General features: G+C 41.4%; 1 protein-coding gene across 1 annotated transcript; it reads left to right on the top strand.

Annotated features, from left to right (window-relative positions):
* Positions 1 to 5424: 5424 nt before the first annotated feature.
* Positions 5425 to 24907, top strand: LOC117246680 (phytanoyl-CoA hydroxylase-interacting protein-like). Its single transcript, XM_033610595.2, has 6 exons — positions 5425 to 5638; positions 19426 to 19622; positions 20220 to 20394; positions 22343 to 22460; positions 22557 to 22737; positions 23126 to 24907. The coding sequence occupies exons 1-6, from the start codon at positions 5566 to 5568 to the stop codon at positions 23498 to 23500; spliced, it is 1119 nt and encodes a 372-aa protein (XP_033466486.1). The 5' UTR covers positions 5425 to 5565; the 3' UTR covers positions 23501 to 24907.
* The last annotated feature ends 1570 nt before the right edge of the window (positions 24908 to 26477 follow it).

Genomic DNA, 26477 nt, shown 5'->3' with positions numbered 1-26477 from the left:
TTTGTGTACTTGTGTATGAAATTGTCTCTATTAAGCCATGTTTAATGTGTGTTTTGAATCAACTAAACCTTTTTTTAGTATAAATGCTCACAACAGCGTAGGCTACAGCGTAGGGTCTGCCACACAAGCATAAATCCCGCTTAGGATTTTAATTTCCAACACTGCCTCTCTGAAACTGTTGTGCATATGACAGATACATTTCTTGAAAAGTAAAAATTTAAACAGAACAGAAATGAGACTAAAATATTTTTGTCAACAAAAATCAGAAACAACTGGAAAAATTAACACAGCCCTGGAACTTTAGGTCAGTGTGTTATGTTAATGATAAGTGTAGATGGTTTCAAGTTCTTCTATTTATTTATTTTCACAGTTACAGAGAAGCAACTGTTGGATATGAAATTTATAGATCTCAGTAAAAAGTAAAAATGACAATCAGAGACATAAAACAAAACAGTGAAACTGTTGAAATACAGGAATAAAATACAATATATACAGAATAAATATATATAATAAAACAAAATAAGATGCTGAACAATCTAATATCGACAGGCTAAAATAAATATACAGTACAGGCCAAAAGTTTGGACACACCTTCTCATTCAATGCGTTTTCTTTATTTTCATGACTATTTACATTGTAGATTCTCACTGAAGGCATCAAAACTATGAATGAACACATGTGGAGTTATGTACTTAACAAAAAAAGGTGAACTAACTGAAAACATGTTTTATATTCTAGTTTCTTCAAAATAGCCACCCTTTGCTCTGATTACTGCTTTGCACACTCTTGGCATTCTCTCCATGAGCTTCAAGAGGTAGTCACCTGAAATGGTTTCCACTTCACAGGTGTGCCTTATCAGGGTTAATTAGTGGAATTTCTTGCTTTATCAATGGGGTTGGGACCATCAGTTGTGTTGTGCAGAAGTCAGGTTAATACACAGCCGACAGCCCTATTGGACAACTGTTAAAATTCATATTATGGCAAGAACCAATCAGCTAACTAAAGAAAAACGAGTGGCCATCATTACTTTAAGAAATGAAGGTCAGTCAGTCCGGAAAATTGCAAAAACTTTAAATGTGTCCCCAAGTGGAGTCGCAAAAACCATCAAGCGCTACAACGAAACTGGCACACATGAGGACCGACCCAGGAAAGGAAGACCAAGAGTCACCTCTGCTTCTGAGGATAAGTTCATCCGAGTCACCAGCCTCAGAAATCGCAAGTTAACAGCAGCTCAGATCAGAGACCAGATGAATGCCACACAGAGTTCTAGCAGCAGACCCATCTCTAGAACAACTGTTAAGAGGAGACTGCGCCAATCAGGCCTTCATGGTCAAATAGCTGCTAGGAAACCACTGCTAAGGAGAGGCAACAAGCAGAAGAGATTTGTTTGGGCCAAGAAACACAAGGAATGGACATTAGACCAGTGGAAATCTGTGCTTTGGTCTGATGAGTCCAAATTTGAGATCTTTGGTTCCAACCGCCGTGTCTTTGTGAGACGCAGAAAAGGTGAACGGATGGATTCCACATGCCTGGTTCCCACTGTGAAGCACGGAGGAGGAGGTGTGATGGTGTGGGGGTGTTTTGCTGGTGACACTGTTGGGGATTTATTCAAAATTGAAGGCACACTGAACCAGCATGGCTACCACAGCATCCTGCAGCGACATGCCATCCCATCCGGTTTGCGTTTAGTTGGACGATCATTTATTTTTCAACAGGACAATGACCCCAAACACACCTCCAGGCTGTGTAAGGGCTATTTGACCAAGAAGGAGAGTGATGGAGTGCTGCGGCAGATGACCTGGCCTCCACAGTCACCGGACCTGAACCCAATCCAGATGGTTTGGGGTGAGCTGGACCGCAGAGTGAAGGCAAAGGGGCCAACAAGTGCTAAACACCTCTGGGAACTCCTTCAAGACTGTTGGAAAACCATTTCAGGTGACTACCTCTTGAAGCTCATGGAGAGAATGCCAAGAGTGTGCAAAGCAGTAATCAGAGCAAAGGGTGGCTATTTTGAAGAAACTAGAATATAAAACATGTTTTCAGTTAGTTCACCTTTTTTTGTTAAGTACATAACTCCACATGTGTTCATTCATAGTTTTGATGCCTTCAGTGAGAATCTACAATGTAAATAGTCATGAAAATAAAGAAAACGCATTGAATGAGAAGGTGTGTCCAAACTTTTGGCCTGTACTGTATACAGTATGGAAACTAATGTACAAACGCGTGCATATGTGTGTTTGGTGAGCTGGCTGGAATCTGCAGTTAATCTCTTTATATAAGAGCTGGTTTAATTCACTTTCAGTCCGGCCTGTAATCCTCCTCTTCCTCCTCCTCCTCCTGCTGCTGCTGCTGTGATGTTTTAATCCACAGATGATGGTGTGTGTGAGTCTGCTTTGCTACATCTATCTGACAGTGCTGATAAACTGAGGTTTTTAAACACAAAACATACGAAGACTCTATAAAATCTGTTGCTCTTTGTGATAAATTAAACTCGCCAACAGTTTATACACGTCAAGCTGAAACGCTGAAATTTGTAAACTTCCCTGCATGTGTGTGTGCGAGTTTTGAGACTCCCCTGACGTGACTCAATTCACAATGCATTTTTTCTAAGAGGGGATTGTCTGCAGCCAATCAGATGTCTCACTCCTTTACAGCCAATCACATAAGTGCCTCCCTACAAGGGGTGTTATAATACGTCATTAAAGCATGCGACTCCAGGTGGGAGTAAGGTGCAGTTTTAGGGCCGTTTAATTTTCCAAGTGGAGGCTTAGTAACAGAGTAATGCAACACTCAAAAATAGGAGAAATTAATTAGTAATAGTAATTAGATTATAGTTACAAGCCCAGGTTATGTTACCGTTGCCGGTCCTCTCCACTCCTCTCACCCACACTTGAGCATCCGTCCGGGGATACACAGTGTCGGGACGCTCTGCTGTCCTGCTAGAGTTTTTTTCTGTGTTGTTTATTGCTATTATTTATTTATTTATTTTTTTGAGGGAATGGAGTAACTAGTGATGCAATGTTTCCCCTATATGCAACCGCCGCTGCTGAAATATGACTGCCGCTGCTGATTGTTTATTATTATATATATATTCTTTTTCATCTTAGCTCTTTAGAAACTACTGTTTTGTTATTTGGCGCTATGGATGCTTCATGTCCAAATCAATTCACACACTTGTGAGTAAAACATATAAGAGGAGAGGAGAGGGCTCCGTCTTATCTCTTCGTCTCTTCAACACCTTAGCCTAATAACTTAAATTAAAGGCACTTTGTAAATGCATGTTCAACAGTTCATATATCAATGTAACAACCTCCAAATATGTATTTGATGAAAATTGCAAATACTTTTACATGCGTACTTTTGTGAATTTAAATGGCACAAATTTAAAACAAGACATATTTGTGTGTGCATTACGAATATGTTTATAAATCTTGTTTTTTTATATGGATTTTCTTTTACTTATATATGGAATGAAACATATTTTTGTGTTCATTGAAAATGCGTTTGTGTTTTGAGTCATATATCTATACATATATATATATATATGTATATATGTATGTATAAATCCCCAAATATATTTGTGAATCCTTTTTTGTGCATTTATGAATTTCTGTGTGCATTTATTCATTTTGAGACTGTTTTAGCTCCATACACTTCCAAATAAATAAGTTATAAAACAACAACAATGATGCGGAGAAAAAAACAATCTGTCCTTTCAGCAAAACATCTGTTTGCATTGAAGTGACAGTGCCCTCTACTGGCAGTGATTAGTGCTGTTCAGTAGTAAAGAGGAAGAAATCAGACACTGCTATAAAAACATTAAGTCCACAGAGAGTGGAACCTGATATGGGCAGACGGGTCAACAAAACTTTAAACCTCTGACCAAAAATAAAAGTACTAATACCGCACTGAAAATACTACAAGAAACACACAAGATAAAGTCCCCCATTCAAAACCTTGCTTAAGTAAAAGGATGCATCAGCTAAATGTTCTTAAAGTACTTGAAGTAGATGTTTGTATGTTGCAGTAAAATGTATTTTTGGATGAATATTCCTGCTGCATTAATGTATATGTGTCATGTTCCTGCTGTAGATGTTTAGGGTTGAGCTCTTTTTAACTCCTTTATATCCTGTTGGGTCGTTTACAGCAACACATCGTATTCTATGAGATCATCATATGTTTGAGGTGCGCCTGTCCGGTGAGAACCAAGTACATCTAAAAATTAAGAAAAGCAGCCCTAAAGCGGGATTTATAGTTGTGCGTCAGCTCTATGTAGAGGCATTTATACTTGTGTTGTGGTGTGTCTGTGTCACTTTGTAGTTACACCTCCAAAACACGAGCTGGCAGCGGAGTTTCTGTCAAGTGCTGTAAAGTTTAGTTGATTCAAAACACATTAAACACACATTAAACACAGTTTAAAATAATTTTTTAAAAATACAAATACACAAATCAGCTTCACTATAACTCGCAGCATTCACAGACAAACACTTGTCTTTATCTGGACACATTTTTCCCACAAATACAACATGCTAACATTATTAGCACAAGCCTATGGCATTTTATATTGTATAGACTTTTTTTCTCTGCTCATATGAAGCCAGGAACAACAGCAACATTTAACAAAGGTAATGTTACAAATTTTGGCTCCATTACAGCTCACAGGGTTCACTGAGAAACAACTGTCTTATACTAAACATGTTTTCCAAACACATACAACACGCTAACATTATTTGCACAAGCCTATGGCATTTTACATTATATAAATTAGCTTAGTGACCGGCAGAGATTTTATCTACTCATTTGAAGCCAGGATAAATCACACACAGGACTTTAAATGTTATTTTTGTGGAGGCTTTATTGTATTCGTTTTTACTTCATATGAGACCCACACACACGACCACAGTAATTATCACCTCCATATATGGTGGTCACCGGCTGTCTGTTATTTCCTCAGTCTCTTATCAGTTCTTTTAAAAGTTGTTGTTTTCATGTCTCGTCTGATTTAATTATTGACATGCAAAACACTTTGTAACTCTACTTTGAAAAGTGCATTATAAATAAAGACTATTATAACAATTAATTATTATTTCCTGTCATTTCATGAATGAGACCAAAGTCCCCATATGAGGACATCCTTTAAAAAAAAACAAAAACAAAAAAAAAAAAAACACTTTCTGTTTAAAGACGATGTTGTGCAGCGTTTTACACAGCAAACAGCAGCTGAGGTCTCAGGAGGTTAACCTTCATCCTTCAGTTTATCACAAACATTAAACATCAACGCATCTGGAAATACGTGGTTTACACTGGACAGGAAGGAGATTAAAAACTGTCATCAGTAAAGTAACTCTCTCTCTCTCTCTACCCGCTTGCTCGTCCCGTGATGTCACAGAGAGAGACAGAGTGACAGAGCGAGCAGCAGTCAGACTGAAGCAGAGTGAAAACTAAGCGGAGCTTCACAGCAGAACAGATCAGCTGTTAAACTCATGACTTCCATCTTGTTTTTCACTGTTTGTGTTGCAGACGTCTCACTGTGACTCAATCAGCTACTCTGTGGATGTGGACGTGATGGAGCCTCCTCACAGCAGCATGAACAGTCCCACTGTGGAGCTGAAGAGTCTGCAGCTGTGTGACAGGGAAGGTCAGTGTGTGTGTGTGTGTGTGTATGTGTGTGTGTGTGTGTGTGTGCGTGTGTGTGTATGCCTGCCTGCCATCACTGATGCAGGAGAGGTTGACTGTCCTGGACACTGGTGTTGGTCTCTCTGCTTTATTGTCAGTCAGACTACAGCTGCTGCCAGCTGAGTATAATCTGCTAATCTACTTTATGATGCACTGGAAATCATCACGTCCACACTGTGTATCGTATCCTGACACTTTACTCAACATTGAAATCAGCTGTAAGGTTTAAAAAGGGTTCGATTCACATTGTTGATTATGATAAACAAACATGTGCCAAGACTCAGATTTGGAGCTCTGGTTCAAATTTACATTTTTATTGGTTTGATGATTTATTTACTGTAAGAAATGACCACCAAATAAACAACTTTAAATTTTCCAATATGAAATAATATAATTAATCCATTTTGTGGTTGTTTTGTGTCTCTTTAAAGTTGTTTAAAATCTCTTTGTAGCCACTGTGTGTCTCTTTGAAGTCATTAAGCATTTTATTCCTAGTCACTTTGTGTCTTTCGTAGTCACCTTGTGTCTCTTTGTAGCCACTTTGTGTCTCTTTGAAGTTATGTAGTATCTTTTGTACTCAATTTGTGTCTCTTTGTAGCCACTATGTGTCTTTTTGAAGTCATTAAGCATTTTATTCCTAGTCACTTTGTGTCTTTTCGTAGTCACTTTGTGTCTCTTTGTAGCCACTGTGTATCTCTTTGAAGTCATTAAGCATTTTATTCCTAGTCACTTTGTGTGTCTTTGCAGCCACTGTGTGTCTCTTTGAAGTCATTAAGCATTTTATTCCTAGTCACTTTGTGTCTCTTTGTAGCCACTTTGTGTCTCTTTGTAGCCACTTTGTGACTCTTTGAAGTTATGTAGCGTCTTTTGTACTCAATTTGTGTCTCTTTGTAGCCACTGTGTGTCTCTTTGAAGCCACTTTGTGTCTCTTCGAAGTTATGTAGCATCTTTTGTACGCACTTTGTGTCTCTTTGCAGCCACTGTGTGTCTCTTTGAAGTCATTAAGCATTTTATTCCTAGTCACTTTGTGTCTCTTTGCAGCCACTGTGTGTCTCTTTGAAGTCATTAAGCATTTTATTCCTATTCACTTTGTGTCTCTTTGTAGCCACTTTGTGTCTCTTTGTAGCCACTTTGTGACTCTTTGAAGTTATGTAGCATCTTTTGTACTGAATTTGTGTCTCTTTGTAACCACTGTGTGTCTCTTTGAAGTCATTAAGCATTTTATTCCTAGTCACTTTGTGTCTTTTTGTAGTCATTAAGGTCTTTTCGTAGTTACTCTGTGTGTTTGTAGTCAGTTTCTGTCTCTTTGTAGCCACTGCGTGTCTGTCTGAAGTCATTTAGCGTCTTTTAGTAGTCACATTGTGTCTGTCTGTAGTCATTTTGTATCTCACCACCGTTAACCAATCAGATTTAAAGGGGCCTTCCACCCCTCTGACCCCGCCCCTGCTCGGCCCCTGTAAGCCGGGATCAGCTTTATCCCTGTGCAACCTTATGAAGGATCAGCGAATATGGATCATAGATAGATGGATCTTTCTGTGTGTGTCATCCCGAGTATTCAATAAAAACAAACCTCAACGTCCGGACAGGATTAAACTCACCATCCAGTGGCTTTGATGAGAGGTGTAACTTTAATGTGTGACAACAACATGAGAAATGAAGAAGAAGGACTCAGGTTCAGTTTGGTGACTTAATATAGAGGCAGCTGGTTTGTGTGACAGATGATGTTTGGCGGCTCTGATTTGAATGTTGATGTAAATGTTTCTAACAGAGCAGAGCGAGGCTGCAGCAGCGACACAAAGTCTATCCAAGATTTGTTCTCCTTTATTTCCCAGTGATGTCAGATGGATCCATAGTTTAGGTCAACAGTCTGTCATGGTAATAATAATGTTGGAATAAATAATCTTGCAGGTGAGACTCAGGGAGGACATGTGCTGAAGAGGTTTCACTTCTGCTGTTTGTCAGGAACTTTGTTCTTTGTTGACCGAAACTCTGGCAGCAGCTTCAGTCTGGTGAATCTCCACAGTCACTGTGGCTAATTACCTCCTCATGGTGAGTGAATAGACGCTTCACCTCCTCCATTCACCGACAGGATGGAGGGAGCCGGAGGGGGAGGAGGGTGGAGGAAGGATGGAAGGTCAGCTGAAACTGTGCTGTGTTTTGAAGAGTTTGAGGGAAAGTTTAACTGTAAGAAAAGTTAGTTTGGCCACAGGTTTTCTGATGTGTTACGACGTCACAGAGCTGCAGAGACTAAAGACAACCCAGTCACCAGAGGAAAATGTGAAATACATGACATTTGTGTGTTTTAGAAGTATCATATCAATGATTCAATGAAAGAGAAGTAGTATATGAGCAGTGTCAATTTCGTGACGAAAACTATGACTAAAGTTTGTCTTTAACAACCTTTTTCCCATGACGAAGACGAGACAATGATGAGCTAAAAATAGATCTTGACAATAAAAAGTAAGATAAAATCTATGTTTCATTTTCGTTGACGAGACATGATGAAAATGTTGGTCTTGAACTATCAGACATTGATTAAAGCCGAGAATGGACGTGCTTGTTATTATCTTCAAATGCTGCATAAGTGACAGGCTGGTAAACTCCAGTAAATAGTCTGCACCAGGATGTTTCAGTGTATTTTGAAAACAGACAATGCATGTAACAGGCTGAAGTTGACACAGCGTCCCAGAACGTTAACAACCAACATACCCAGGATATCTTGGACGTCATATGTGGACGTGGAAAGTCCATGACCAAACATTGACATGACGAGGTCGCAGTGAGGATGAGTTGGTCCCACAAGTTATTTGAAAATAAGATATTTCCCCCACTGACTGTATTTAAGGTACTCTCAGCCCTAGAGTGGTCTCCTTTGGTCTGAATCAGGGACTCATGTTGTTCCAAAGTTGTATAACTGCCTAGAGTTGGTTCATGTTCTCATGGCAGCATTTACAAGAGGACCAGATCAAATGCCTTGTGTGAGAAAGCTGCTCTTGATTGGTCAGAATTTCCATGTGGGAAAAATCCAGGAAGTAAAGCAAACGTTGAAGAAGAGTACACTTGCAAGATAAATGTGACACTTTCTAATGTCACAATGGAGGGACAACTACGCAGGTTGATTTTAGCGCTGCTCATCGTGGACTATATTGCTGTCATTGTTCATTTTAGTCAAACCATACAGTTTGAAAACGAGGCGTGGCTCCAACTAGAAAACAATGTTTTGATGCATTGGATGTGCTGAATGTGCATATTAAGGCAGTACAGGAGGAGGTGCACATTAATAATCCTCCAGGACTGTAACATGCTCATGTTTAACCCAAACAATGTGTCATGTGACTGCAGTTGCTTCACATCCAGGTCGGAACACCTTCTCACCACAAACCAACCGCACCAGAGTTCGTTTGTAACTGGACTGAGACCACCTCTTCAAGAAGGTCTCAGTCCGGTTGTTTTGGTGTGTTCACACCTGCACAAACGAACTGCACTGAGGGGACAAACTGACCTGACTTTGATTGAACTGAACCAAACAGTGCAGGTGTGAAAGCAGCATTAAAAGCAGTTTCTAGTCTGTTACTTTACAAATTAGGAATTTATGGTGTAACAGTCACAGGGGCCATCTTTATACTTTTAACACTTAAACTACATTGTACTGATCATACCTACTACTTTTTTCAGCAGGAGCATTTTCAATGCAGGACTTTTACCCTAACAGAGTTGTGGTATTAGTACTTTTACTGAAGTAAAGCTTCCTCATATTTCCTCCACCAGTGGTCATGTGTAGCTTATTAAGATCGTCTCTTTAGTTACGCAGACTTCAGGCTTTTTCCTCCCTGTGGCCTCTGGAACAAAAAGTTTGGACGCTCCAGATTTTAAAGTTTTAATTAGTTTCCTGTTAAAAACATCAGATGAGTCATAATAAGACATCCCATTTTGAACTGTCCTCCTCCTCCTCCTCCTCCTCCTCCTCCTCCTCCTCAACAAGCTCCTTGTTCAGAGTCTCTGAGGCCTTTTGTCTTCTGAGCCGAACTCTGGAGGGACAGAGAGACACAGAGACACAGAGAGAGGAGATGAATACAGAGAGAGGACAAAAGTTGGACACAGAGCAGGGCAGAATAAAGAAATCCTCCTCTGCTAAAATCATCCTGAAACATCTTTGTCTGTTGTGATTTAGGGTATATATATATATATATGTATATCTATATAGAGGGAGAGAATAAGGCAGATTATTGGTGGAGGTAATAATACACCAATGTTGACATATTTATGAATGCATGAAAAAAGAAAAAAGCAATCCGCACACCAAAAGATGCTCTTCCTCAGACTGCAGTCTGAGGAAGAGCATCACACTCGAAACGTCACGGAAAATAAAAAATTGCATACGGGACCTCTTTTGGTGTGCGGATCGCTTTTTTCTTTTTCATGCTTTTGATACTTTGTGATCCAGCACCCAACCCAGTGGGCTTTGGGGATGTGCGTGCCCTATTTTTTATCATATTTATGAATGCAGACATCGATTTTTGCCAATAAACAAATAAAAACACTACACACTCAGTACGTTTACATGGACAGTTTAATTCCACTTTTAATCGGAATGAAAGGCCATTCCGATTAAAAGTGGTCATGTAAACGGTCATTCCGATTGAAAATTAAATCCGATTAAAGGGGGTGGTTTATTCCGTTCGTCATTCCGAATGAAAGAATTTTGTGTGCATGTATACACTCATTCCTCTTTAAATTCATTCCAGTCTTTCTGCGCATGCTCGTTTCCTTGCCCTTCTGGCGCGATGACGTATCTAGCGCGCATAGCAACGGGCTGCATAGCAACGGGCTGCATAGCAACGGGCTGAGATAGAGCAGTCGGACTTGTTGCACTCACCGGTTTCCATTCGCCACAGCACAGTCTTCTATCTTCCTTCTTCAAGGTTGAACAAGGTTGTTGTCGTACTGCTGCTTCAAGAATATAAGCAAAACACGCCCGAAAAAGGCACTAAGAACGGCGTCATCAAGCATCTTGTTATCCGGAGCGAGGACTACAGTGTTTTCTTCCGGTAAACGTAAACACGTAACATCCGCCCCGCCCCCTATCCAATCAGAAACCTTCCCTGCCCCAAACCTTGCACAGACCTGAATAAAGGCGACTGAACTGATCTCCCATGTAAACCCTCATTCGGAATGAATATTTCCCATGTAAACTACCACGAAAGACTTTAATTCCGAATGATTTCATTCAGATTTATTTCATTCCGAATGAGAAGCCATCATGTAACCGTAGCCATTGTCCCTTTAAGATCAGATTTTTTTTTGTTTAAGTTTAGATTTTTATTTAAGATATAAACTTACAGTACACCTCACAGGATAAAGGCAATGTGTGTTATATTCACAGAGCCTTCACATCTTTTGAAGAGGGGTTGTATGAGGCACTCAGTCATAGTCAGTGTGTTATCTACTGTAGGAGCCATTCAGCATGTGTATTCATACGCTGTCATGTGTGAAGTCATGAAGTCATGGGTTGAGATAATTCAGTGTGGACCACAGTGGTGGAGGTTTTCTTGAATTCTTGTCGAGGCTCTGATGGTCAGTGACATGTATCAGTGTGTGTATCATCACACACACACTTACACACACTGACTCTGACATAATCTTCTTACATCATCAGTGAGCTCGTCCCTCAGAACAGATGAACTGAACCACTGAAAGGTTTCTCTTCTTAATCTTTGCCCCAGTGTTACTCAGTGACTGTTTACATGAGTATCGTGGTTATGATGTGGTTTTTGGTGCAACCTGGAATGCACACTAAGCATCCACTTTATCAGTTAATTATAGATTTTATACCTTTAGTGTTTAAACACACACGTTAATATCTGTCAAAAATAATTTGAAGCACGCTGTAGCAACCTGTTACATTAAACTCTGTATTTATTCACCTTGGTGGAATGTAACTAAGTACATTTACTTAAGTATGAATTTGAGGCACTTGCACTTTGCTTGAGTCTGTTCTTTTCGTATCACTTTAGGCCCCGATCACACAGAAAATGTTTTAGCAGCTGGAGGTGGCTTTTTGTGATTGTTTTTAATCAGAATGAGGCTTCTTGCAACTCATGTTTCTACATTCCAGGCACCTGGCGTTTTCGCCGGAGGACATTTAACTGGACTACTGTCCTTGTCCCAGTATACAAGCACGGGAGGGGAATCTATTAATTGACCCAAGTATGTGCGACTCCTCTACTATACAGTGCCCTCCAAAAGTATTGGAACAGTGAGTCCAATTCGTTTACTTTTGTTGTAGACTGAAAACATTTGGGTTTGACATCAAAAGATGAATATGAGACAAGAGATCAACATTTCAGCTTTTATTTCCAGGTATTTACATCTGGATCTGATACACAACTTAGAAGATAGCATTATTTGTAATGGAACACAAAATTTTTAGGTGAGCAAAAGTATTGGAACATATAAACTTAAAATAGATTAAAGTGAATGAGACTTAATATTTAGTTGCAAATCCTTTGCTTTCAATAACTGCATCAAGCCTGTGACCCATTGACATCACCAAGCTTTTGCATTCTTCTTTTGTGATGCTGTTCCAGGCTTTCACCGCAGCCTCTTTCAGCTGTTGTTTGTTTTGGGGGGTTACTCCCTTCAGTCTCCTCTTCAGCAGGTAAAATGCATGCTCTATTGGGTTTAAGTCTGGAGACTGACTTGGCCAGTCTAAAACCTTCCACTTCTTGCCCCTGATGACCTCCTTTGTTGTTTTGGCAGTGTGTTTTGGGTCGTTATCTTGCTGCATGATGAAGGATCTCCCAATCAGTTTGGTTGCATCTTTCTTTAAATTAGCAGACAAAATGTTTCTGTAGACTTCTGAGTTCATTTTGCTGCTGCCATCATGTGTTACATCATCAATGAAGATGAAAGAGCCCGTCCCAGAAGAAGCCATGCAAGCCCAAGCCATGACATTACCTCCACTGTGTTTCACAGATGAGCTTGTATGTTTGGGATCATGAGCAGATCCTTTCTTTCTCCAAACTTTCGCCTTTCCATCACTTTGGAAAACGTTAATCTTTGTCTCATCAGTCCATAAAACTTTTTCCCAGAATTTTTGAGGCTCATCTCTGTACCTTTTGGCAAATTTCAGCCTGGCCTTCCTATTCTTCTTGCTAATGAGTGGTTTGCATCTTCTGGTGTAGCCTCTGTACTTTTGTTCATGAAGTCTTCTGCAAACAGTAGATTGTGATACCTTCACTCCTGCCCTCTGGAGGTTGTTGCTGATGTCACTAAAAGTTGTTTTAGGGTCTTTCTTTACAGCTCTCACAATGTTTCTGTTATCAACTGCTGATGTTTTCCTTGGTCTACCTGTTCGACGTCTGTTGCTTAGTACACCAGTGGTTTCTTTCTTCTTCAGGACATTCCAAATGGTTGTACTGGCTATGGCCAATGTTTGTGCAATGGCTCTGATTGATTGTCCATCTTCTCTCAGATTCACAATTGCTTCTTTTTCACCCATAGACAGCTCTCTGGTTTTCATGTTGGTTCCACCTCTAAATGCAGTCTGCACAGGCAAAACCTATCGTACCCAATCTGAACCTGAGCTCAGACATCCAGTGCTATTTATTGTTTGAATAATCAATGCAATTGGGAGACACCTGGGCAACAAAACACACCTGTCAGTCACATGTTCCAATACTTTTGCTCTCATGAAAAATGGGTGGGTTAAAAAAAAAGGTGCTATCTTCTAAGTTGTGTATCAGATCCAGATGTAAATACCTGGAAATAAAAGCTGAAATGTTGATCTCTTGTCCCATATTCATCTTTTGATGTCAAACCCAAATATTTTCAGTCTACAACAAAAATAAAGGAATTGGCCTCACTGTTCCAATACTTTTGGAGGGCACTGTAGGTGGAGATATGCCCCCTTTCAGCTTGTTAGTATTGGACCTTTTTCCTGTTGACCTATTACGTCACAGACCAAACAATGGACAAACAAGTTAGCTACGGTTAGCTAGCTGCTAACTGGTACCATGGTGGACAACTTTACAGCTCTGTACATTTGGTCCGTCCAAAAAGTCACGGATCTGGATGAGGATTTCTCCATGTTGTTACCGGCTTCTTCTTCTCTTACACATTTAATGCTATTGGACTTCCAGGTCAAAGCCCGGGGTGGAAACTGTGGAGCATGCTCAGAGCGCCTCGGCCAGTTTGGGTCTGATTGACTGTATACATGCAGGAGTCACATGATCTGGGTGTGTTAGTCCCACTGTGACAAATTCACTTTAGGACCATTTCAGTCACACTAACATGTTCACATGGATTTTAATAGTCCAGTTTTAGTGGGACTGACACAATAAATTAATTTTCTCTGATGTCATGGAAACGTACTGAGTTTACTTTCCCAGTCCCCTTGTGTCATTCTCCACCTGTCCACCAGAGGCCCTCAGACTTTTCCACCTGCCCCAGTCACCTGACTCCTGCCATTCCCATCACCTGACTATCCCCGCCCACCTACTCACCTGTTTTCCATTTTCCCCATCAGCCCTCGTCTCCCCAGTCAGTTGTGTTGCTCTGTGCCTCTGCTTTCCTCTGTTAATCTGAACCTGGATCTGTTCTCTGTTCACCTGAGGACCCTCTGGTACTTCTGGTAAGATCTGTATGCACACCATTTTATTATTCTTCTCAGGGCCCCGCTGAGGCTGCCCACATTTCTGTTTACTTAAAGCTGTTGTTGTTTTTAATGTTGTGTTTATGCTTACCAGAATATGTGCAAAAGATAATTCATCATACACAACAGGGCTGCACCGTATGAGGAAAACAATCTGAAGGATAATGATTTTACATGCGATTAATAAAGTGCACTCAGTTTTCTGCTGCTGAGTACTTGTTAAATTAAAAAAAGAAAAGAAAACAATTTCCAACATTGTTTGATTGCACAAATTGAAATTAAAATGAACGAAAAAGGCAATTTCTTTTTTGTTTGTTTTTCACATTGTATTTAATGTTTTTTTTTTCATTTTGAAGAAACAGAACAAACATTTACAAACTCCATCTCTTCCATCCTAAATCCGTAAAAGAAAAAACAAAGACAGACATTGTTTAGATTTATGCGTGAAGCATCCATGTTTTTGAATTTGTAGCTTCTTTGCAGCAGCACTCATCTGAAGCTTTGTCTGCTGTCATGGCTCCACATGAGTCTGGACAGACATGGATGTAAACTGTACCTGTGACTTTGCTGGTTCAGGGAGGGACACAACCGCAGGTCAGTGATTCAAGTTTTAAAGACAGTCAGTTTTACTTACTGTTAACGTTCTATTTTAAACAGAGAGTAGAGTGTGTGTAATAGTGGGACGTAATGTTAATCCATAACCAGAGCAACAGGACTGCAGCTGCTGTAGTTTGGAAAACAGCAATATGGAACTTAGTCCGATGAATACAAATGAGTCAACAATTAGCACAACACCGACTCTCTCTCTCGCTCTTCTTCTTTACCGCCTCCTCCTGCTGCAGCTGTCGGTTGTGTAGTGATATGGCACCATTTGGCGGCTGCTGCACTGAGGAGCCACACAGCTGCACGCCAGCCACAGTCTATTGAAGGAAGGAGAGATATGTTGCTGAGGTCCTCTGTTTAAAACGGAGTTAAAGGGAAATTTTGTTTATTTCAACCTGTCTCCTATCGTCCTCAAATTCCTTCTCCACAAAGTCGAAGTCTGGCAAAAAGTCAGCCATTATTCTATAAATCTTTAATAAAATAAATGAATGAACTTTTCAGGCTACTGTCCGGTTCTGCCTTCCAGCTGCTGCTGCTTGTTCTCGTGATATTTTGGCCGCGCTTTGGAAAGCAGAGCTAAATGGTAAACAAACATGGCAGCACACCGGTAAGGTAAGACAACACGTTTACATGTCGTTTTCTATATGTTCTCTGACATTTATCCTAATGATATGAGGCGGTCTTTGTGGAAAAAAAGCTTGTTTAGTGGACTAACTTTGCACTTGAAGGTTGCCCGTTCACTTACGTTTTAACAGGTCTGACGCTACTATGCGCCCCGGCTGTATCTAGGCTAATGGCTAACATGCTAACTATTATTTTTATGTCACTAGTCATTTAAACAAATTTAGCACGATAGGAGACAGGTTGAAATAAACCGAATAAACCATCCCTTTAAGGAATGTTTTGGAGTTGCACCATCCACCAGCATCGGCCATCTTCAGTGCTACATCGTAGGCAACTGGACTTGCTTGAGTTTCTTCATGTCAGAGCTGAAGACGCCCCCCTGGATGAGAGGTGAAACATCTCCAAAAACTCAAGCAAGTTCAGTTGCCTATGATATAGCACTTAAGATTACCGTGACCTGGATGACTGGGAGTCTTAAAAGACACCACAACAGCCGCTCTCGCCTTAGCTCCCAGCACTGACACTTCCCTGGGCAGCACTGTGATTCTTTTTATTTATTTACTTATTTATTTATTGTTTGTTCTTCTGATGGGACTTCTCAACTTTTTGACTGAAAGTTGTGTCCGGACCTGTTTGAGGCTGATGCTGGTGAATGTTGCAAACTGTCAACATGTCCCAAAACTGCATTTCAGACAGTGGACTTCAGTAATATACAGTACAGGCCAAAAGTTTGGACACACCTTCTCATTCAATGCGTTTTCTTTATTTTCATGACTATTTACATTGTAGATTCTCACTGAAGGCATCAAAACTATGAATGAACACATGTGGAGTTATGTACTTAACAAAAAAAGGTGAAATAACTGAAAACATGTTTTATATTCTAGTTTCTTCAAAATAGCCACCCTTTGCTCTGATTACTGCTTTGCACACTCTTGGCATTCTCTCCATGAGCTTCAAGAGGTAGTCACCTGAAATGGTTTCCACTTCACAGGTGTGCCTTATCAGGGTTAATTAGTGGAATTTCTTGCTTTATCAATGGGGTTGGGACCATCAGTTGTGTTGTGCAGAAGTCAGGTTAATACACAGCCGACAGCCCTGTTGGACAACTGTTAAAATTCATATTATGGCAAGAACCAATCAGCTAACTAAAGAAAAACGAGTGGCCATCATTACTTTAAGAAATGAAGGTCAGTCAGTCCGGAAAATTGCAAAAACTTTAAATGTGTCCCCAAGTGGAGTCGCAAAAACCATCAAGCGCTACAACGAAACTGGCACACATGAGGACCGACCCAGGAAAGGAAGACCAAGAGTCACCTCTGCTTCTGAGGATAAGTTCATCCGAGTCACCAGCCTCAGAAATCGCAAGTTAACAGCAGCTCAGATCAGAGACCAGATGAATGCCACACAGAGTTCTAGCAGCAGACCCATCTCTAGAACAACTGTTAAGAGGAGACTGCGCCAATCAGGCCTTCATGGTCAAATAGCTGCTAGGAAACCACTGCTAAGGAGAGGCAACAAGCAGAAGAGATTTGTTTGGGCCAAGAAACACAAGGAATGGACATTAGATCAGTGGAAATCTGTGCTTTGGTCTGATGAGTCCAAATTTGAGATCTTTGGTTCCAACCGCCGTGTCTTTGTGAGACGCAGAAAAGGTGAACGGATGGATTCCACATGCCTGGTTCCCACTGTGAAGCATGGAGGAGGAGGTGTGATGGTGTGGGGGTGTTTTGCTGGTGACACTGTTGGGGATTTATTCAAAATTGAAGGCACACTGAACCAGCATGGCTACCACAGCATCCTGCAGCGACATGCCATCCCATCCGGTTTGCGTTTAGTTGGACCATCATTTATTTTTCAACAGGACAATGACCCCAAACACACCTCCAGGCTGTGTAAGGGCTATTTGACCAAGAAGGAGAATGATGGAGTGCTGCGGTAGATGACCTGGCCTCCACAGTCACCGGACCTGAACCCAATCGAGATGGTTTGGGGTGAGCTGGACCGCAGAGTGAAGGCAAAGGGGCCAACAAGTGCTAAACACCTCTGGGAACTCCTTCAAGACTGTTGGAAAACCATTTCAGGTGACTACCTCTTGAAGCTCATGGAGAGAATGCCAAGAGTGTGCAAAGCAGTAATCAGAGCAAAGGGTGGCTATTTTGAAGAAACTAGAATATAAAATATGTTTTCAGTTATTTCACCTTTTTTTGTTAAGTACATAACTCCACATGTGTTCATTCATAGTTTTGATGCCTTCAGTGAGAATCTACAATGTAAATAGTCATGAAAATAAAGAAAACGCATTGAATGAGAAGGTGTGTCCAAACTTTTGGCCTGTACTGTATCTATCCATCCCACCTTGCTCTCTGACTCGGAACCAGTAAAGAAAAGAGGGAGTGAGAGAGACAACCAGGGTGTTGTGTTGTTGCTGCTGGTGGGATTTGGTGAAATTCACTGTGTTGATTGCAGCCATTATGAAAATAAACAGCACACTAAACTGAAGTATAGGGTGACCACAAAGAGAGATACAACTATGGTAAAATACAAGATAGGTTGACCAGCGTTAGCTAGCTTACTATGATGTTCATGGTGTTTATGATGTATGACTTGCAGATTCAATCACAGTCATACGTCATCCTCCTGTTTTAGCAACATCCTTTTTTAGCTTTGAGCAAAACAATTATTTGTCAAAAAAATATTTGGTAAACAGTGTGGCGAAACAACATTGTCAGGAGGAAACTTTATAGATCCAATAGACCCTTTAACTGTTAGTAAACAGTAGGACATTTTTTGGTGGGCGGGGCTTAGCTGGAGGCAAAACAAATCTCCACAGACATTAGCTAGCGCTAGCTAACAAGTTCTTTTGGCTTGTGTTGTGGCAATGGTAGGAGATGATACAAGCGGTGCGTTCAGAAATACTCATCCAAGTGCCGGAGCGCACTCTGGAGCAAACTGTACTGTTTGTAAATTGGGAGCGCTGTCTGAATGTAGCGTTGGGTTATCCAGAGCAGTGCACTCTCAGAGTGGCAGAGCGCACTCTGGACACTCTGTCTGTGGAGACGGAGCAGCAGAGCGCCGAGCGGAGTGAATGTGTGATTAACTTAACCGTTGGTTCATTCATGTAGAAATATAACGCTCCGTTTCTTCCACCAACAGGGCTCTCATTTTAGTGTAGAGCGTCAGACTGAATTTACCAACGCACCATGTCAGGTCACTCACTCTCCGGGACCGCCAGTGTTACTTGAATAAGTAAACACTGACCAACGGGACCAGACGGGCCGACCCGTATGCTCTCACTCAGTGGATGGATGATGTCACAGGAAGCCAATCTTACAAAGGAGGACCACACTTGTTTGTTTTGCTATGGAAGCTAACGTTAGCTAATGTGCTAAAAAGTTAGCGTTGCAGAGAAATCCAATATTCCTCTTAATCCCTCCCCAGTTTCTGATGAGGTGGACATGATAACCCTTAATACACATAACCTTATTCATCCCTACAACAGGAAATACTTTTTCCCTAACCTGATATGAAGTGTGCGCTGCACATGTGAGCATTTTTGATGATGGCCTCCGTCCAGTCCTTTGGTCTTATCACATTTAACCATAGTTGTCTTTGTTTTTGTTGACGGGCAGTGGCAGCTGGTTTTGAGCCATGACTCCTTCTATTCTGGCTCCCAATAACACAACAAGACAAACACATTTTAAGACTCCTGTGTAGCCTACAGCCCTGTGGGGGAGAGGCAGGTTTTGCCTCCAGCTATCAAACTGACATCATTGTGACATTGGCCCTAAAAGGGTCTATAGCATGTTACAGTGCACATGTACACATGTTGCCGCCTGTGTGTTGATGCATGTGAACCAACTCCTCAGGCACAGCGTCTGCAGACAGCGGTATCGGGGACGTGGACGACCTGCCGGTTCCTCAGCAGATCCAGATCAGTAACATCACCTGTGATTCGTTCAAGATCAGCTGGGACATGGACGGCAGAGGCAGAGACAGGATCACACACTACTTCATCGACCTCAACAAGAAGGAGAACAGGAAGGAGAACAAGTTTAAACACAAGGTTGGTTCAACATAAATAATCTTTTCACCAAACTCTCCAAAGTCAAAAAGTGAGTTATGTTTAAACATTGATTAAATCTTATTAATTTTGCTTATTTGTCCACCACAACAATACATAAGACACAAAAGCCCTGTTTCCACCGAGCAGTTCAGTTCAGTTCACATTTTTTCCCATTTCCATGGTACCAACAGAAGCGTTCCTTAGCGTCCCCATGTTTGGTCCCCCCTCTGTTGGGGTACCTAGCACACAGATCTGGTACTAAAAGGTGGAGCTAGAAACCCTGCAGTCTGATTGGTCAGTAGAGGACGGTCACTCTGGTTTTATGTAACCTCTGTTCATACATCAGTAAACTACAACTATAAAATGAAAGAGAAAAAAATAACTTCATTCACTGGGCCGACTGCCGGCAACTTTTAAGGTGGAACGTTAACTTGTAATGTTACTCAGTGCATGAGTTTATGACGTGAATCCATCAGCACACCTTAAATTTCAATATGACAACTTTGACTGTTCCATTAGTTTTTATTGTCTCTCTTAGATGACAGACACTTTTAGTAATGAATCCTGTCCTCCTCCCTCTGTGTCACTGTTTTTCAGGATGTACCGACTAAGCTGGTGGCGAAGGCCGTCCCCCTGCCGATGACAGTGAGAGGTCACTGGTTCCTGAGTCCTCGCACAGAGTACACCGTCTCTGTCCAGACAGCTGCCAAACAGCCAGATGGAGACTACGCCGTCTCTCAATGGAGTGAGATCATTGAGTTCTGCACCGCAGGTTGGACAGGAGACTTAAACTCCTCTCTTTGCTTTTCATTCACTCACACTCATCTCATGATCTCTGAATGAAGGATAAGAGTTTGGTCTGTTAACATCATCCTCTCTGCAGCAGCTGCATGAAACAATGAAAAATTGTTGTTGAACAATGAAAAAATTTTCATTGTTCAACAATGAATCAGAGGCTTTTCCACAAATAATATCGATCAATTATGGACAGTCAGAGGATGCAGTTCAGAGACATGTCCCTCCCATCCCCCTGTGTGGCATGAGTGATATGTAGACGTGAAGTTATGCTTGGTATACTTCAATATTAAAATATTTTCATCCCTCCAAGAATTGCCACTTTAATGTGATCGAGGGGTTTGCATGTCCCCGTGGTCCTGGGCGCTGTGTAGGGTTTCCAAAGGCAAAGTGGTCCTAGGGGAGGGACCAGACTGAGAAGTTTAAGAAGACAATGATGAAATGGCACATTGAGGAAAAGAGTACCTCACATGGTATGGAGAAACCGGGGCCTCCTTCTGGAGCCAGACCTGGTGGGAGGCTCACCAGTGAGCGTCTGGTGGTTGGGCCTTGGGCCATGGGGCCCGGTCAGACTCAGCCCAAATGAACGACATGAAGCCACCACCCACAGCAACTGGCACTGGGGCTTGATGCATTTTGTGTTTCGCTTAGCTTGCCGCCACTGTGACCCGGCTTTGGATAGACAGTTTAAAATGGATGGATGGATTAACATGTTTTAAATCATCTTGTAGACAGTTGTGTTTTTTATTTCCACCAGGCTAATCTCACAACCTACTGGACCTATGAGCCTAATGTTTTGTGTGCACATTCATCTCATCATCAAATCATCTCAGCTGAAAGCAGCAAGCCCTGCCGTCTGTTACAGGACATATTTTGGCCTTTTTGTGGATCAGAAACATCTGTAGAAATGTTTGGCCACATTTTGAACAAAAGCATCTGCAGATTAATTCCATCCCTTATATGTTATGATCCTCTAACGTTAGACACCATACAGGATTAATAAGTCAATGATATTTATAATCTTCACCACCATCTTGACTGTAAGGGAGCCTGGAGGGACAGTTCCACCAGCTGTAGCTGCAACATGGTTTTGTTCCTCCCACCACATGGTGTCAAACTAACTGGGAGTGTTTTACCTGCTCAGTTTTGTAGACTTGCAGTTTTTATTAATTTTGTCATTTTTTCTTGATATTTGTGCCTCTATCAAAAGTCAGTCAGTGAGCAGGCTACATGGTTAAATGTTTTGCTTTGTCTGTTGTCGTTCTGCTGTCTGTTGTTATTTCCTGCTTCATTGTGCTGTAGCCTACAGAGAGTTAACACTGTTAAAGGCCAGTTATCAATAATAAGGCTGGCTGTGATTTTACCTGGAGAGGTCGTGTATTAATGATACTGGTTACCTGGAGAGGTTGGAAACAGATATAAACATTTCTTCCCTGTTCCAAAACCCAAATCAGATCTTGAAAAGTGTAGGGTTAGCTAGCTAGCTACTGAAGATATAGCCTACTGAATGTATACACATGCTGCTTTTGCTTTTTAATTATTATAATAGTGAAACAAAGACCGACCCTGCTGTACAGGAACCAGTGATATTCATTTGTCCAAAAATATGATCATATCTCTTCAGGGAGTGCAGTTAGCTACAGTGTAGGCTCCATGATTACTCTGACAGCTTGATGTATCATCACAAAGGGGCGGGGCTTAATGAAAGGTCATTACAAGAATTGTCTGGAGTAGTTATGATCAGCTGGAGCGGCCACCTGGTGGAGATCTTCACTTTATTAGTGCACTTTTTTAGTTGTGTTTATATTTAGTTTTAATTGTCTTTCCACAGATCAAAAGCATCTTGTGTCAGATGAAAAAATGAATTCTCCACTATTGTTGTTCTGTCACAGTATGAAATGTCCTCGTGTGTGTTTTGCCTGCAGATTACTCCACTGTCCATCTGAACCAGCTGCTGCAGAAAGCCGAGGCCATCGCCGGCAGGATGCTGCCGTTCACCGTCTTCTACAGAAACCAGCAGAGGGAGTACTTCCAACAGGCCAGGTGTGTGTGTGTGTGTGTGTGTGTGTGTGTGTGCCCATTTGCTGATGACCTCTATCCGTCCAGCTGTGTTTTAACCCCACTGTGTGCCGTCCCCAGCCCCTCTTATCGCTCCAGAGACGCTCAGTGCCGGCGCATGCTGCCGTCAGTCAAAGACAACAGCGGCAGTCATGGGTCACCCATCAGCGGCAAACTGAAGGGGATCTTCTTCAGCTGCAACACCGAGTTCAACACAGGAAAACCTCCCCAGGACTCCCCATACGGACCATTCCGCTTCCAGGTACAGCCACAGAAAGGTTGTGAGATGGTGGGCACTGGTGTTGCATTGCATTACATTGTGTTGTGCTGTGTTGTTGTCTTGTCAATAACATTTTGCAGGTTCATTATTACTCTGAACTGTGTGGAGATAAAGCTCCACTGCTCCAACAGTTTGTGGTTGTCTTAACTGATGTTGCTCCACAACTGTTTGGTTGTACAGCTGATGTTGCTCCACAGGTTTCTGTTTCTACAGTTGATGTTACTTCACTGGTATCTAGTTTGACAGTTGACATTTCACCATCCTTTTCTGGTTGTACAGTTCACCTCACTTCCTTGGTTTCTGGTTGTATTGTTGATGTTTCTCCACTGGTCTTCGGTTCTGCAGTTACACTGTATTTGTTCCTGCACAGATCCAAGCAGACATCCTCTTCAACCACAACACCAACATCTACTTTGGGGATTTCTACTGCATGTACACGTCCTACCACTACGTCATCGTGGTCCTGGCTCCTGATGGCTCGGATGGAGACGCCTTCTGTAAAGGGAGGCTACCAGTGCTGGACAGATCCAACAACTGCTTCCTGAGCTGCACTGACGAGGAGGATGGCTCTCTGTCTTTCCGTCATGCCCAGGACGTCATCCTGGAGGTGATCTACACTGAGCCGGTGGATCTGTCTTTAGGGACGGTGGCACAGATCAGTGGGCACCAGCTCATGAGTCAGTCCACCGTCAACGCCAAGAAAGACCCGAGCTGCAAGATCTGCAACATCAGCGTGGGACGTTAGCTGAATGTTTTGACTAGACGACCAGCTAACTTGCTAAAAAGTGACATGGTGAATAGATAGTAGCTAAGAAGCTACTAATTAAGTTCACCACCTGCTTGTAGTGGAGCGAGTAGCTAGCTAAGTGCTAGCAATGCCTGGCTAGCTAGCAGGCAGTCCACTTAACTAAACACTAAATCCACGTATTTAATGTGTATAGTCACTTTATTAAACCTTCAACTGATTCTGGTGTTATGAACCTTTTCTCTTGGTCATCCAGAAATCATAGAACCATAGTTACATGTGTAACTTCAAGGATAATATAGAACTGATGTGAAACCAGAACGTAACTCTATTGAAGACATACGAAAACCCAAAATAACAAAATATCCTTTCTGACAATATAACAGTGCTCAACAAATTATAGAAGTATTTCACTGGTGGGAAGATGGTCTGTTTTTGAAACTGGGCTGTCTGTGTAGGAGAATGAAAATACTTTTAAAATTGGTGCCACATGACAAGAGGAAACAGGAAAAGGGCCGTGGCCTTCGCTTTTGCTCAAAAGGTAGAAAACCTACAACTACCAGAATGCACCACGCAGCACCGGACCAATGCTGTTTTCCACAGAAAACAATATGGCACCCAGTTCCTGTTCTCAGACTCTCATTTTACAGCCAAACAGTGCACTAAAATATGTTTCTGTAGACATTTTATGTGAGAAATAGGCAGTGTAGTAACAAAATATTAGTTTAGATTTGATCAGCCCTGCAGAGTTTGGTCTGAGTTTGAGGGGCAGAGAGGGACTCGAAAAACAAGGGGTAGGGATAAAAATAACAGATGGGAGTGGGCGTTTGTCTGTAAGAACCAGAAGACTGCCTGATACCTTTTTAATATTGTTGAGTACATCATTTAGAAAAAAAACATTTCTATCAGACACTAAACACTGTGGCAGCTCAGTTAGTTTTTAGGTGAGTGGTATATTTTAAAATAAATTAAAACCTTGTTGCTGCTAAATGTCTCACTAATGACAGAAGGTACTTTTCCTCGCATATATGTATTTTTAAATGAAGCCAAGAGAAACAATGTCTACAGCTATTTTTCTGACTGATTGAGCACAAGACAAGAAATAATTTTATATCTGATTTGATCTTTTTTTTTTTTAAATAACTGTGTGTTCTGCTTTTATTTCAGTAATCAATGGACAGCTAATATATGACACATTAATGACCTGATAACTGTTAATATGTTTCTGCTCTTGGCAGGTAACATCACCACACTCTGTAACACTTGAATAAGACAAAGGGCTGCTGTTGTTGTCGTGGAGATGAAACTGTTGTCTTCTGATTTCTGGGGTTTCACCAGGTTGTTGTCTGTGAGCAAAAAGAGACACTGCAGACTGAAAAATGAAAATTATAGATGTATTACCTTAAATATGTTTCTGTGTTGTTTTTTTTTTGTTTTTTTTTTTGTTGCAGCATAAACTGAGAATCTGGGAGGGTTTGACTAATGCTGCAAAATGAGTTGGGTAAAGATGATATGACAGTAGGAAGCCACAACAGATCTGGGTACAAATCAACAGATTGAGAAAACAAATTATTAAAAGTTGAAGTGTGTCACATTTAGGGGCGGTGTGTGTAATCAGATTACAACCAGCTAAAAGTTCTCCTGGTTTGAATTTTCTCAGTATTTATTGTTCAGGAGGTTTTTACAGAAATCTGAAGCAGTACAATGTTGCAGCAGGTTGTTTTTTTACTCGGTATAAACTCACTTCAGGGAGTGTAGATAAGTTAATTTATGGGACTTCTGATGAAGTTTAATCCATTGTTTTAAACGCCGTTAGGAGCTCAGCCCTCTCACGCCACGCATGCTCGCCACTGTGGTCCAGTGTCAAAGTTTACATTTTATTTAGCTCGTCTTGTTTTTGCTGTGAAATAAAGGTCAGATATTTTTTAGTCAGTCTTTGTTGAACAAATTACTGTCACAGATTTCATCACCAAAAGAGGGGGGAGAGAGAGAGGGAGTGACATGCAGCAAAGGGCCACAGGCTGGAGTCGAACCTGGGCCACTGCGGCATCAGCCTTGTACATGTGGCGCCTGCTCTACCACTAAGCCACGTAGTTTTCATTTCTACAAAAAAATTTCATGAATTTATGAAACTACAAAGTTTGTTTTAGATTTTTTTTCCCCCAAACATGTTTACGTTCAGCAGCTTCACAGAAACTAATCTGATTTATGTCTTCAGTAATCTGTTGCTTACATGTCATGTGTTCTTTCCATGTTATATCTTCTCATCACGTTTTCTCTCTGACAGGAAGCTGCCAACAGTAACCGCTCTGAGCACATTCATCATGTGAGCTGCTCACATTTCCTCAGCTCACTTTCTCTGAACTCGTCAGCAAAACTTCATTTTTAATTCTCTTAGGGTGTTTTCACACTTGGTCCTTTTCAGCCCTCTCAACAGACTCAGAGCTGTGACTCAGCATTTTTTGTGCATTTGTGAACACTCCAAAAGAACTCAGACCCCTCTGAAGTGAACTGAACTCAGACTGCTTTGCTCTTTGCAGCTCTATTCAGCCCACTAGATCACATGTTGTTGACCCGGGACACCTGAAAAAACAGACAAAACCATGTCTGCCTGTAACGCTTGCAAGGACGCAGGACGAGGAGTGGTTTGATCAACTTAAGGTACTGCACGTCTCCAGATGTGGAATATAGAATACATCAAACAGCAACAGTCTACAGCACAGACACACTGAGGGTTTCCTCCAATTTTAGGTACATCTGAAAGCAATGGAGCTTCATAACCACACTGCAGTGCCACGTTAAAGTAAAAACAAAATTACATCAGTATATATTATATGTAGACTATAGTGTGAACAGAAAGAAGACTGAGGCCCTGTCAGAGCTGAAGCAGACCAGAAAGAGAACCCCTTTCAAATTAACTGACAATGTGAACACAAAAAGAACTGAGTCCCTTTTCTGTTGGTCCACTTTTTTGTGC

The sequence above is a fragment of the Epinephelus lanceolatus genome, chromosome 21 (genome assembly GCF_041903045.1).
Source record: "Epinephelus lanceolatus isolate andai-2023 chromosome 21, ASM4190304v1, whole genome shotgun sequence".
Classification (NCBI taxonomy): Eukaryota; Metazoa; Chordata; class Actinopteri; order Perciformes; family Serranidae; genus Epinephelus; species Epinephelus lanceolatus.
Note: the sequence above shows the minus strand (reverse complement) of the source record. Positions and strands in the feature narration are given on the sequence as shown.